This window comes from Macrosteles quadrilineatus, unplaced genomic scaffold (genome assembly GCF_028750875.1).
Source record: "Macrosteles quadrilineatus isolate MER2022 unplaced genomic scaffold, UCM_ALF_1.0 Scaffold_8__2_contigs__length_117827958, whole genome shotgun sequence".
Classification (NCBI taxonomy): domain Eukaryota; kingdom Metazoa; phylum Arthropoda; class Insecta; order Hemiptera; family Cicadellidae; genus Macrosteles; species Macrosteles quadrilineatus.
Window position 1 is genome coordinate 69,100,056 of NW_026542601.1, and position 14,977 is coordinate 69,115,032.

Below are 14,977 nucleotides of genomic sequence, written 5' to 3' on the forward strand. Positions count from 1 at the left end.
TTTGGATCTTTTGATTTTGGATCTTCCGACCCGCTAAATAACCTTTGGAAATTCCGATTTTGGAAGATCCGATCGGCAATATAAACGTTGGATCTTACGATTTTGGAACTTCCGATCGGCAATATATTCTTTGGATCTTCCGATTTTGGAACTTTTGAAATACTCCCATTTGAAATGCGTGACTGAATAATATTGCGTTACATACCTTACATTTTAGATATATAAATCGCTATCTTGAACAAATACAAACCAACGATCCAAGCCTAATTAACCCAGAAAATTATCTGCAATAAGAATTGGCCACAGTTATAGCATTGGTTTAGTGTTCTACATAATCAACGACTTAAGATTATAAACGACGTAGCTACATGACTAAGCTCTCTTCGTCCAATTTGAGCGGGATGATAATGAAGCTAACCTAACTTCTGGACTTCCCTGTCACTGTCAACTGTCACTCCTGTGGTTCTGTTGCTGTTCTCGTTCTGTTGTGGTTCTGTTTGTTCTGTTCTGTCTGCTGTCTGTCTAGTGTCTGCTGTCTGCCTCAGTGCCTCTGCATCTGCCTGCACTTGGACCAATAATTTGTTTACAATACAACTATCTAATTTGATTTGTATAGACTCAAGTTGTGATAAAATATAATGGTTCAGAACGTTGATCCCACCGAAAACTTCAATGCTATTGCAAATGGGATTGAAATGAAAGAATTAGAAGTAAGTAATAAACTAGACAAACCTAACTTAGTGGGCCTAGGCACTTAAGTTAGGCCTAGGCCTACCGAGATACCCTAGTTGTTGTTTGGTAGGTTTTTGTAACTATCTTAAGTCTTAAATTATTTACAAAAAGCTACCAAACACAAACTAGGCCTAACATATACCTAATCATTTTGACTGTGTGTGTAACAAATACTTAATACTTAAGAATATTCTTAATAACTTGCTTACTTAATATTCTGAACCTGCGACCATATACCGGCAAAACCCCACCGAGGGTAAATCAGTGACAAATATAATTAGGTAGCCTAATTTTTGGTTGGTTTAGAAGTCGTTAACTCGTCTGCTGAAAGCCTTCACTATGGTGCTCCCTAAACTGCAGGCGGAGCTCCAGCACGCTACTGAATCAGCGATCGCTATTGGCATTGAAATATCTCAGTAAGATGAATCACATAAGAGCAGTGGTGATTGTTCTGCGTTAGGCCTACCCCGAAAGTGGACGTAGTTCACTGAAACACCAAAAGGTAGCAGCACTGCCTGGATCAATAACCAGAGTCTTTGTTATATGGCTTGAATAGAGAAAATCCCCGAAAACGGTACAAAAGCATTGCCAGTCAGAATTTTACGGGAATACTAAGTATCAGCCTACACTAGAATATAAAGCTCGTATTCTAAGCTACAGCGGGGCAACAATCACATTGTCTCCGGCCGAATGCTGGGTTTAGACAGACGCAATATTTGGTGGGCGAGCACACTACTGTTAATAGCAGCAGGCCGCGAGCAGTGCCAGTGCTATAGCAGTAGGCCACAGTCAACGTGTTAAAAGATAGTAATTTTATTTCTTCAATTCCATCAGCAACTTGTGCCAAAGTTATTCCGTTTATGCTTTTCCATTATCTCTTCCTCAATATTAATTGATTCAATAGAAAATGAGATTTTGCTACTATGAAAGGTTTGTGACCCTTGTAGGACTACTGGTAAAGGTTTTACACGTGCAAAGCTTGAGCATGTTGAGCTACGTTTGGCTTGATGATGACAGCCGTGATGTGTCCATTTCAATCACCATTGTATCATCTGTTATATTTAGGTTTCTGTCTTCTACTTGTTTAAGTTACAGTAGACCTATAAGTTAAGTATGGTACCTATATTAAAATATTTAAGTGTTGGAACTTTAGAAGACGTTCTTATTTTATTATACGGTATTCATATAAGTTAATAGTGCCAAAACAAAAAATGTTAATGAAGAACTAGTATCTTATTTCATAATAGGCTACCGTACCATTAATTCTACAAGTAACTTATACGGTACTTAGATTACCTTCGTTGTTGTTGCCTTTATTGCTCATGCAACAATGTCCAAGAAATGAAACAGAGGAAGAAAGATCTCCGCCATGAAAACACTGTGTCTCCGTCATCGCCGGTTGCCTAGACTGCGATACTAGTGACTGCACGTGTGTAAATATAGACTACGGTATTTAATGTTAGAGATGACATCCCCTGCATTTGAAAAAGCCCCGCATTGAGCCACAGCACACATCATATAGGATAGTTGTCGATGGACACGGTCAAATCCCGATGATGGCGAAGGGTAAAGACAATTGGACCTGTGTGTCACTGTTTGTCCAGGGTTTTCTCCGTGCTGAGACCCTCGTCCTTGCCCAGGCTGTGGTCTAGGTCATAAGGTTGAAAGTTGTTTAAAATAAGAAGATAGCTCAAGAAGCCCCGCTGAAGATATTAGGAAGTTCGACAAGCTGGAAAAATGTAGGCAATAGGGTCTTGCCTACTAAGGAACACAGGAAAAAAACAACAAAGTTAATCTAGTGTAATAAAAAAAAATAACATTCCTGGTTCCTTACGAACAAATTTGATAGGCCATATCTTCAGTTAGTTTAGTAGGTAGGCATAATACAAACTTTAATCTAAAAACCAGTTGAACAGCAAAAAAGATTGATTATTCTTCTTTTTTAGGCAGATGGGAGTGTAACACCTCAGATGTACGGACAGCTGCTAGCTATTTATTTATATCAGCATGATCTGTAAGTAGCTGGTATGAGTAAATTCAAAATACAAAAGTGGTAGAAATAGCTTAAACCATAGACTAACCAACACCACAAGTAGACTTCTCATCTCATTGTAAATTTTGAAGCTCGATTTTCGTGTCTAGTTCATGTACAGTGACTTGTCGCAATTGTAAACAAAACACGACCTCTACATTGCACCGTGCAGAACTAACAATAAAATTGGCTTCAGCTGTTCCATGAGGATGAGAAATTTACTTAGGGAGTATGTTTTATCTATGCTTAAACCCCAAAGACTAATAAAATTCACTATCCAAAGGGACTTAAATTTAAACCCTTAGGCCTACTTACCACTGCCTATGCAACCAACTCACTAATTATGCAAACAGAACTGAAAAAAAAAACTGTACCTGACATGTGGTGCAACCCATTAGTCAAAATAAGAAATCCAAACTACTAGGTAAAGGCTTTGGATTTTTATCAGAGTAATCAATTATGGCCAACCGTTCAGTCTGATTAAAGGTTGAGGAGTGGTACAAACAAAGTGTTTTAATAATAAGTTAATATGTTTTACTGTAGGCCTAACATAAAATAAGTTGGACTGCAAGCGTTGAAAGATATTTTTGTACCTTAAATCAGGCATTCTGCTTCATAAGGCCTGATTCAATACATGAGATGAGATATTAAACTATACAATATGTCTCATGTCACAGGCGAGTGGTTTATAATGTTCGTTTTTAAATCTGGAGGCAGCTGGTTTGATTTCAAGCTAGATTGTTTCTGGACTGAGATGCTTTTTGCCATTGGGCTATCAATAAATGATGCTACCTATCTAACAAATGGCTGGCGTTAGATACTAGTTAACAAGTCTATTGTTGGATCCTTCCATTACAAAAACTTGAAAAAAATGCTAATGGTGTAAAATAGTAAAGCTAAATTTAAAATAAATGATATTCACACTTCTAGGATTCAGATATGTGCGAAAAAATAAGTTCTGACAGATATATTATAAAAGTACTAAACAATAAATGTTAACTTTGAGACAGGTTAAGAAAAACGTAAGTTGATTAGTTTTTTTTAACTCAACATTTTTAAAAGTTTCCTCTTTTCTCAGGGCAGGAAAGTCTTCCTTTAAAGCCCTATGCAGCTGCACCTGTTGAACTGCCCTAAGGATGCTGTGTAGATAGGTGAGGGTGAGAGTCACTTTGTCACTAAGACCTGCGGTTTGTTTAACCAAGACCATGTATTGTGCAGGTGCAATGCCAAGTACCTCTGGAACCGTATACCCAGTCAATGCAAGGTGGAGTATCCAGAGCTCAACCACATCTGGAGTGTAGGCAAAGCTATGTGGCTGAGAGACTATCCAGGGGTGTACAGCGCTCTCAACTCTCAACCTTGGTCAGACAACGTCGCTGAGATCATCAAGGCTGTGCAACGTAAGTCTACCCAACATTAATGGAGGAATAGCAACTAGCTTACATTGGAAGTAAAGGGAGACCATAAAACACACACAACAAACATATATTTAGTCCCATGGGGGGACTTTATCAAGTGTAAACAGAGAGAGCAGAAAAGTTGTTTCCTTTACTTTTGAAAAATACTCCTAGAGAACAAAAAATTGTGTGTTATGTGTCATCTGTTTGTTTTATGGCCTACTTGTACTTCTAAGGTAAAATCCTGGCCAAGTGCCTTTGCTTGAAAACACCACCAAAAAATTTAGCTTAAGCGTACCGGTAAGCAATTTCAGCCGCCATTGGTATCTCAAATTATACTTGAGGGAAAAAACACTAATCACTAATATTTTCAACCATTAAGTAGTGAGACATGTTGTTTTAAACTAATTTAACTGCTTTTATCGCAGAGGAAGTGAAAAAGCAAGCCACTCAGCTCGTTTGTCGGGCTTACACCTCAGTCAGTCTAACTACCGCGGCCGCACTGATGGGGACAACACCAGATGCAGTGGCACAACTGCGGGATTGGAGAGTTGAAGGAAACATGGTCACTCCTCCCAAACCACTGCCTTCCCCTCCCATCGTCACCTCCAGTGAGGAACAGCTCGGAAAACTCACCGACTTTGTCTCTTTCCTGGAAAATTAAGTTTATATGTACCTGTGTTTAATATATGTAAATTTGTCATCAATGTGTTTCTATGTGGATTAAACCCTCTACGTTTAATGGTTGACATTAAATAAATTCTGCATTCTGCGGTGATGAATACTTTTTAGGAAATTTCATTAAACTAAGACTTAAGACTGTATACTCGGATTGGTACTTAAATGATGAGTTTGTTAGTGCAACAACTACATGCATTGTAAAGTAAACCCAGTCTTACAAAACTCATCATTCTCTTGATATTAACAAATCATACACATTTGTCAGGAAGCTCAAATATTCATTGATTGAGTGAAATTGATTAGCCAATAGAAGCTCCCTCATCCTCTTTTGGAGTTTAGTTTAGTGATTGGCAGGTTACGAACCGGAACCATACAGGGTTATTTGTTCATTGATTTCATGCCTATTGCTGTTTGCTACCATGAATAACCTGGAGTTGATTATTGGTTAAGTTTGAAACCTATACAAAATGGATGTTTGTAAATCGTTGATTAATTGATAATTTATCGAAGACAACAGCATGCACCGTACATATGCAAAATCGTCCTGGTTTAAGTCATTAGTATCACAACTCACATTCATATAACTCTTGCCCTTCACAGAATTTTGTCTAAAAATACACATGGTGGAAATTTTAGCGAATTCCCTAAAGGGAAGTAGCTATTACCGTAGGTGGCACGGTAAGACCTAGGCCCGGGACCGATTTACTTTTTCATTTTGATGTCCCCAGAGGCCAAAAACACCATTCGTTCAAATTTTTATATATGTATATATATATATATATATATATACATATACATATACATATATATATATATATACATATATATATATATATATATACATATATATATATATACGTCCGTGAACGCGATAACTTGAGTAATTTTTGTCCGATTTTGATGAAATTTGGTTCTAAGGTGTAAGGCAGGATAAACTTGGATGAGTTCGCGAACCAGCATGATCGGACCATGGGAACGGGGTTTTACGGGGGGTTTTATGGGGGGTTTTATGGGGTAAAAAATGGTTTTTCTAATTTTTGACCCTCAAAACACAAAATTTCCCAATTTCTCTCTAGACCTTTTTAAAGAGCTTAAAAAAACAAATAATTTAGTATATCAAAGCGTTTTTGCACGGTTATTAATTCTTTTGGAGAATCTTGTAAAATGTTGTAGTTTGCTTCTTTATGGATATATTTTGATCAAACTTGGCAAATTATTTATTTTACACTAAGCTATTAATATTTTACTGAAAACCCCCACAGTAGTTTCCTTGTAGCAGCAAACCTAGGTACTCGTTAAACCTAATGTTATTTAAATAGATTTAATTAAAAATCAATTCAGACAAATGGAAATTCGCTTAGTCAGCAGGTTTGCTGCGGCGGGGGTATTTTTTCATCAGCTGTCATAGAATGATAGACAATTCACAGCAGACACAATCATGTTGACATCCATGAAAAATACATTCAGAATGCAGTTGCTATGGATACAACATTAAAAAAAAATACTGTAGTGCAAAAAATATTTACTTTAACAAAACATTTTTGATGGTGCTTTACCTAGAAACCAAAATAGTTTTTACCATTGATTAATTTAAAAAATCTACTGAGATGTAAAAAGTCTACAAAGAATACCAAACATCACAGAGGAGGGTTTAAGCCCTGGCAAGGTACCTAATAGTCTCACACCCTGATGTTGATGGAGAACTTCTTGAGTGTTTCATTCAATCACCAATGTATGAACTGTCCAACACTTAAACCTTACACACGTGGAATTTAGTTGCAGCATTCAAGGTAAGCTAAACCTAAATTTACGCTATGAAATATTGCAAAAGAATTTTGGCTTAGCTTTAAACCCAGGAAAGCAATAAAGGAAACCCCACAATGCTTAAAATGCACATCAGGTATAAAATTATAATCTTTGGAATGTCCTAACACTCAACTATAACTATGCGAGAATTGCATGTTTTGACAAAATAAAACATAGAGATCATCAGTGCTAGAAAAATGAAAACATCTTTGTCTAGTTTTGACCTACAAATCTAGAAAACAAAATTCTGGCTACAAAAATACCCCCACCACAGCAAAGCTGCGAAGGAAGTGTTTGGTTTTAGTTTAATTAGTTGTAATTCTTATTGTAAATTGGTATAATCCGTTGGCAATAAATAAATATCTTGAATTTTTCAACTAGTACCAGGATTTCCAAAGATAGCTTATCTTTTCTGACCTGTACTTTTCCAGTCTGCACTGCCCACTCCAGTTAACCCAGAGTCAACATGACGTACTCCTTCCTCATTCTCTTGTATATAGTAGATTAGATTTTGACTGTTTTAAAGTGAATTAATTACGTTTAACATGTAATTATTAAAGTATGTGTTTTAATAATATCTTTTCCTACAGTCACCCGACAAAGTTGGCTTCCTTGTACTGTTTATAGTACAGAAAGCTGCTAATTGCTGCATATTTATACTTTTCCGTACGGTTTATACTTTGCCGCACATCAGGATTCCAACGAAACAACACAAAACAGCGTGGTTCTATTATGCACGTAATCCGTGTACGCTTGGAAATAGGTTGGCAACACTTAAAGATAATAATACTATGAGCAGCTGATTGACTATTATAACTACGATTTAACCTGTCATTTCGTGTTTATAGTTTAGGTATTTCTGAACTTTCTGGACTTTTCATTTAAACGTTTTTAAAACATTCCTACGATCTTAATAAACAAGAAAATACCTTTAAAGCATTTTTTTCAGGCGCGGAAACCAGTTCAAATTACAAAAACATACGGAACTATATTCTCAAAACGCGGAGCACACTTTTTGCCGAGGAAAAATAGCGGAGTGATACAGACCGCGGGTACTACTTTCTCTAGGGCACCTATTTGTGTTGCCAGCTGAACCTAAAAACGTGTTGTATAGTGTTTGAAAGACTAATTATTTATATGCTTTATAGTGACTGTAGGAAAAATATAATGTGTAACACGAGTGAAAAAGGCCTTTGCTGCACTCGAGATCATTCCGCACTCGCCTGCGGCTCGTGCGTAAACATTGCTCTCGTGTGCAGCAAAGTGCCACTTTCACCACTAGTTACACAAATAACTATCCCCTTCTAAATGTCAGAGAGTGCCATTTAATTTGTAAAAATACCAAAGTGTTGTGACGGTAAGGCCTCTACATGATTTTGTGACCTTCTACCTGCTACTGATTCTACGGCTACGCAGAATCCCCTCATCTACCCGCACCTGGATAAGATTCACCCCTTCAAAGACCCCTGGTGATCTTCTCGCTCCCCGCTTCAGTCTGCCGTCATCTCTACCAAACCCAAGGACTCAAATATCAAGTAACTGTGTATATACTCATTTAATTAATTGGTATTACTCTGACATGTTCCCAATTTAAGATATATTTAGTAAATTAAAGTTTGAATATCTCTTTCGCTACTTAGTAAAATTTTCTCATTCTCTCCTTTGAACCAGCCCCCAACAGGAAGCAAAATTATATTTGCATGATTGTATTTTTGCTTTATGCCATATTAGTTCCCTATTTAAATAATGTTAGGTTATTAACGGGTACAGGTTTGCTGCTTTAGGGAAGCAAACCCAGGCAGAAACGCATAATAAACTTATATCAATTTTTAATCTAGCCTAGTTCGCTAAATCGATCCATAAAAAAACATTATAAAGTAAAATAAATCTACTGTACAAGGTCGTCGATGTGTGTAGTGAGTCATGAGTCTTTGGTCATATTATTGTATTCAAAATCAAAATAACTCCATGTGACTGGATTGCAAAATAGACTAGCGGAGGAGGCGGACGATAGCTCAGTTGACAAAACAAAACAGCTGACTTATCACATGTTGTGGCTAAATAAGCCGTCTGGCAGGCGTGCCAACCCTCATTCTTGGCTGCTTGTCCGACAGAAAACACTCACGTGAAAAATATGACTCAGTGACCATTGCTGCCAGAGATACAATGACGGTAGAGTTGTCGGGGAGGCAAAATTACGACACTTCCACAAATGCTTGGTGACGTATGAAAGATGTTGTATTTATTTGGAGAATTGCCATAGCGTCGCGTCCGTGTTTCTTGAATCAATGTGACGTACATTCTACTTTGTATAAGCTTGCCCCTTATTATTCCGTACAATATTCTATTGTTTGCTTTGCTATTAATTAGAATGATCGTGAATTACGAGCCTTTCAACTTAGGTTCAGAATAGTTTAATATGGGCAGAGTCGTCATTAAAGGTGCCCATTCTATGGCGGCTCACAATTAGCCTACTTTGAAAATGTTCTGGGGAATTCAATGAAAATCCTCTAAAGACCAAATCTTTATTTCAAAACATTTATACCAGAGTAAAAAAAAGAAAAAAAATTGTTGGTCTGGAAAATAGGTACAATAATTATATTATTTCAACAAAACTGCAAGTTATAAATCCGTAAACATACACCATTTCATATATGCCTACGGATCAGCTGAAGACAAATTCAAAATACTGTTAGTAAGTCCTTTGCTCAGTGGGTGGATTGGTCTAGGTCTACTATTTACTTTTTCGTTTCATTACTTTACAAATATTTTAACATAATCAAATTATCTATACCTGTATTATATTGTTTGTTGTCCGGTATTTTAGCCAAAGTGGTTTTATCAATGGTTTTACAGTTTTACCTTCTGTATCCAATAGCACAAATAAGTTAAAGGTTTTACGTTGATCTAGATTGCTTAGTTAATTTTATAGTCAATCAACTGAAATGTGCCTTGGGGAAGTGAATGTAATAAATACCTACAAAAGACGAACAAAAATGCTGTATTATCAATTTCTCGTGTGGATAAAATAACATAAATCATAACCAACATTGAAACAATCGGGCAATCCTGGAAATAGTTCCGTGTCTAGTCGGTAGAATGCGCGGCGATCCACATCTTTGAAGCGGTCGACTCTGTTACCGACGCCCACCAATTCTTACTAGATTCCATAGTATGGAACATAACATACTGCAGGTAAATATTTTAACATCCAAAAAAGCTGGGAAACATAGAAAAGTATATTAATTACAAGGAAGTTTAATTAACAGGAAAATATCGTGAGTAAAATTAGCCAAGAATGTCAAAACAGGAAAATTTTGTTCTCTATTAATCCAATACAAACGTTTTTGATCAGTAAATATACTCTAAGAAAGAAGGGTTTATCATGCTAACACATTCAAGGAGGGGGATTTGATAGTTGAACCTAAATATTATAATATGAACGTCATCAGTGAAACAAATAATAGGTATCGCCATCTTGAAGATGTATTAATATTTCTGCACTTCCACAGCGTATCAGTACACTACTAAAGAGCAACTCTGTATATTATATAAGATATTTCACACGATCCATTGCCACGATTCCGTTATCTTCACACCTATTCAACTGCGATTTATTTGTTCTCTCCATTCCATGAATTTTATCTCATTTCGACCTCACGATCGTTCAACAATGGTATGATAAATTTACCGCTGCATTTAGAACCAAGGATACTTCATGCTTTGTAAGTGTAAGGTTATGTTTTACCATGGCCATTCTATGTTTATTTTGCGCTTTGTTGTTTTTCCAGAATATATTATACACGTAATTCATTACACAATGTATTATCAGCTTTTAGAGACAACCTGAAGGACTATTTGGTGCGCAGACCTCTCTATTCGTTGACTGAGCTAGAGGACACACCACTTTTTGGCAACCCGCCGCCATCATAAGTTTTTATTATTCTTTAATTAGTTATAAGTTTGACGCAATCTAATCCGACATTGTCGGTCACCGATGCAGTGATGCAGTATTCGAGTATTCAAGTATTCAATGAATTATTTAACTAAATTACACTTACAAATTGTTATTTTTAAATCCATATTTTTTAGCCCCTGAGCTGATCTTGTGACTAAATCATTAAATAAATATCCTTCGTCAATCAGTTCAGTAATGTTACAAACGTTTCGGCCATTTCAGCATCTTCGTGCCACAATCAGACGTTCAGCCTTTATTGGTGTCATTAATATACAAAAACACAAACTCTGTCACCAAGACGTACACATACATAAAGTTTTTTTTTAACGAAACAGGTCTGTTCATTTTATTAGATTATTTTTTTAGTTTGTCTAAAGTGAAAAGAACAAAATTAGTAGATCAAAATAAACAATAAATAGGACCACAGGCCTGCTTCAAACACTCCAAATGTCTTATCCAACCTGCCACAGTCTTAGATATTTCGCAAATAAAATCTTTTTGCGTAATTGTCTATGGGAAAGTCTCACTTTTCCTACCCTATAAAACACCATCATACTCTTTCCACCACTATACCATATAAAATATCTAATTTTTCCATTCTATACGACAATACATAAAACGCCCTTCTTTTTCCATTCTAACAACGTAAAGCGTTTCCAACAGGGCAAACAAAAACGTATTTATTACTGTTAACTTTATACAACGGGATCCATACTGTTCTATAATTCGCCCTTTGGGTCTTTAATTTTTTTTATTTTGTGTGTTTCTGTGCCAACGCCATTTTTTTACGTTTTGAATGGGAGCGGTCTGGTCCAAACCATGGTTATGTTACTATCTAACGTCAAACTTTGGCTCGATAGTTTCCTTAATTGAGAGCCCAATGGCAAATGGCATCTGTGTTCATATAAACTATCTCGTTGAAATCGAACCAGCGACCTTCAGATTTGAAGGCGGGAGCACTCGGTTATCAGGCAATGATAATATACTCTACTATTATTTTCCTATTTTAAATTGCAAATCTAAATCAGCCTCTGTGGAATGAGTTATATGAATAAATAATATTGATAGTTATTTGTAGTTATGTAAAATGGTTTGAGTTATAATAAGTTTGAATTATACTTTCTGTCTTTGACTTACTTGGCTAATGCAAATTTCGTCACTCTAGCCCAATAAACGACTTATTGAAGCAGATTTGAGATGAACAAGCTTTACTCTTATTTCAAGAATTTCACAGAAAACTCATCACAAATTTACGGTGAATTCAAAAAGATTACACAATATTCAACCTCCAACCCAATGCTGGTGTAAGACAACTGTTCTGTACATTCTAACGGAATGCTAATAACTACTGTGAGTCAGTGCACTTAGACAGCACGCTGTACATCATAACCCGCCACTCCTGTATAATGCGAGCTGCGAGTGCATCATCGCTGGGGAATGCAAGGAAACATCGTCCTGTGCGGTGAACAGTGCGAGGAAACATCGTCCTGTGCGGTGAACAGTGCGAGGAAACATCGTCCTGTATGGTGAACAGTGCGAGGAAACATCGTCCTGTGCGGTGAACAGTGCGAGGAAACATCGTCCTGTACGGTGAACAGTGCGAGGAAACATCGTCCTGTGCGGTGAACAGTGCGAGGAAACATCGTCCTGTACGGTGAACAGTACGAGGAAACATCGTCCTGTACGGTGAACAGTGCGAGGAAACATCGTCCTGTACGGTGAACAGTGCGAGGAAACATCGTCCTGTGCGGTGAACAGTGCGAGGAAACATCGTCCTGTGCGGTGAACAGTGCGAGGAAACATCGTCCTGTGCGGTGAACAGTGCGAGGAAACATCGTCCTGTGCGGTGAACAGTGCGAGGAAACATCGTCCTGTACGGTGAACAGTGCGAGGAAACATCGTCCTGTGCGGTGAACAGTGCGAGGAAACATCGTCCTGTATGGTGAACAGTGCGAGGAAACATCGTCCTGTGCGGTGAACAGTGCGAGGAAACATCGTCCTGTACGGTGAACAGTGCGAGGAAACATCGTCCTGTGCGTTGAACAGTGCGAGGAAACATCGTCCTGTACGGTGAACAGTACGAGGAAACATCGTCCTGTACGGTGAACAGTGCGAGGAAACATCGTCCTGTACGGTGAACAGTGCGAGGAAACATCGTCCTGTGCGGTGAACAGTGCGAGGAAACATCGTCCTGTGCGGTGAACAGTGCGAGGAAACATCGTCCTGTGCGCTGAACAGTGCGGGGAAACATCGTCCTGTGCGGTGAACAGTGCGAGGAAACAGCGTCCTGTGCGGTGAACAGTGCGAGGAAACATCGTCCTGTGCGTTGAACAGTGCGAAGAATCATCGTCCTGTGCGGTGAACAGTGCGAGGAAACATCGTCCTGTGCGGTGAACAGTGCGAGGAAACATCGTCCTGTGCGTTGAACAGTGCGAGGAAACATCGTAGAGAATACACGTGCAGCGAGACTGACAAACGCGTTCACGGACGTTTTTACTCTAGTGTGGCCTGCCCCATATACCGTAATGTATCTCTCAAACCCACGGGTAACGCCCGTGGAAAAAAGTCAGCGAGATAAGATGAGTGTGGCCCCGGCCTTTGTAAGAAAAACAAGCCTATTTTGGACACTTCGTACACGCTATGCAACCAGGAATTGACTAAGAAAACAATTTGTACAAACAGACCGAAGTACCGAACTGACCCGTAAACCAAACGATCAAGAATAGAATACTCATTTCTCATATAATTTGTGTATAAATCCATGTTATTATAATATTCGCTGTTCAACCCCAATGTCAATATTAATCTCAGCGTTGTCAACATAATAGATATTGCGGTAGCGCCCCCGCTGTGACGTCACTCAAACGTCTTATCCTTCCCGTGCGTTGCTAAGCGACCAGGGCCTACACGGATCTTGCTAGGCTTACTGGCTAATAATAGTCCAAAGTCCAAAGGAATCAACTTCTTCAATTATTGAGCCATTATTTTCCGCTGGAGAAATATTCCAAGCAATTATATAGCACTAATAAGGTTTAAATTACCTGGTTACTGTCTCCGATCCTCGGTATAGTTTTAAGAAACTACAGCTGTTTCATGCCTTACATTGGCACATCATCAGGTTTGGTGAACGCCAGCTTTTCTATAAAATATCCCTCGGAGATGAGATCGTTATGGTTTTACGAAACACATTTAGACACACACGAAAACACGCACGAAACATTTAAACACTAATAATTAAAAAACTACTGCGAAACGTGATGCGGCGCCGGTGATGCGACTTATCCATCACCGGCGCCGCATCACGTTTCGCAGTAGTTTTTTAATTATTAGTGTTTAAATGTTTCGTGCGTGTTTTCGTGTGTGTCTACATGTGTTTCGTAAAACCATAACGATCTCATCTCCGAGGGATATTTTATAGAAAAGCTGGCGTTCACCAAACCTGATGATGTGCCAATGTAAGGCATGAAACAGCTGTAGTTTCTTAAAACTATACCGAGGATCGGAGACAGTAGCCAGGTATTTTAAACCTTATTAGTGCTAATTTTAACGATCCAGTGGCCAACCATCATGAAATTATATAGATCGAGTGGTATTATTGCACCAGTGCGTACACGTATGGAGTTCCATAAATGTATCTATAGTTTGATTTTATCATTTTGTAATAATTTCTTAAAGATATTAAGGCTACGCAAAATAACAATGCGAACATTCGGAACAGTACTTAAATTGCAAAACTTACAATCAGATTTCAATTTTTATTCGGGCTGATATACATATATCTGAGATGGTTAAAGGACTGCACGCTGGGAGATTTTCTACAAAACTTTCTCAAGATAAACAAATTTTGAACTTTAAAAACAGGTCTCATAACATTTATTATAGTTTATATCTAAATGGCCTCGAACGGTTTAAAAATCTATCATTACAGATTAATTAATAACGTCCAATCAACCACAAGATACTTATAAATTATAACAGATTCGCAATTAACCACAGAGTAGACCAAAGTTGAACAACTTTTAATCAAACCACTAAGCCAATGCACTGCATTAAAAATAGACCAATCAGCGTGGCACGGCATCGTCCATAAAAGATGACAATTGGTTGAAAATCGCTCGTCTGGCGCGCGATTGGCTGAGCTTCAATAGTAATGAGCTTCAGTTATATATGAGCTCACCCACGCTCGACACGCTACAGAGCGTATAGGAGGGACGGTCCTGTTTATACAATATTTATACATTGCAAGCGTAATCGGGTGTAATGGATAACGTAGATTGTATGATAAACTTGGAAGTAACTTTTGTTTTGGGCATTGTGGTCTTAGGGGTTAAAACTCATAAACCGTACTTTCAGTGTTGTTACGTATCAATA

General features: G+C 37.9%; 1 protein-coding gene across 1 annotated transcript; it reads left to right on the forward strand.

Moving 5' to 3' along the window:
• Positions 1-533: 533 nt before the first annotated feature.
• LOC129001519 (COP9 signalosome complex subunit 8-like) lies at positions 534-4,868 on the forward strand. Its single transcript, XM_054428841.1, has 4 exons — positions 534-710; positions 2,679-2,746; positions 3,983-4,164; positions 4,590-4,868. Exons 1-4 carry the CDS (start codon positions 639-641, stop codon positions 4,823-4,825), a joined length of 558 nt encoding a protein of 185 aa, XP_054284816.1. The 5' UTR covers positions 534-638; the 3' UTR covers positions 4,826-4,868.
• The last annotated feature ends 10,109 nt before the right edge of the window (positions 4,869-14,977 follow it).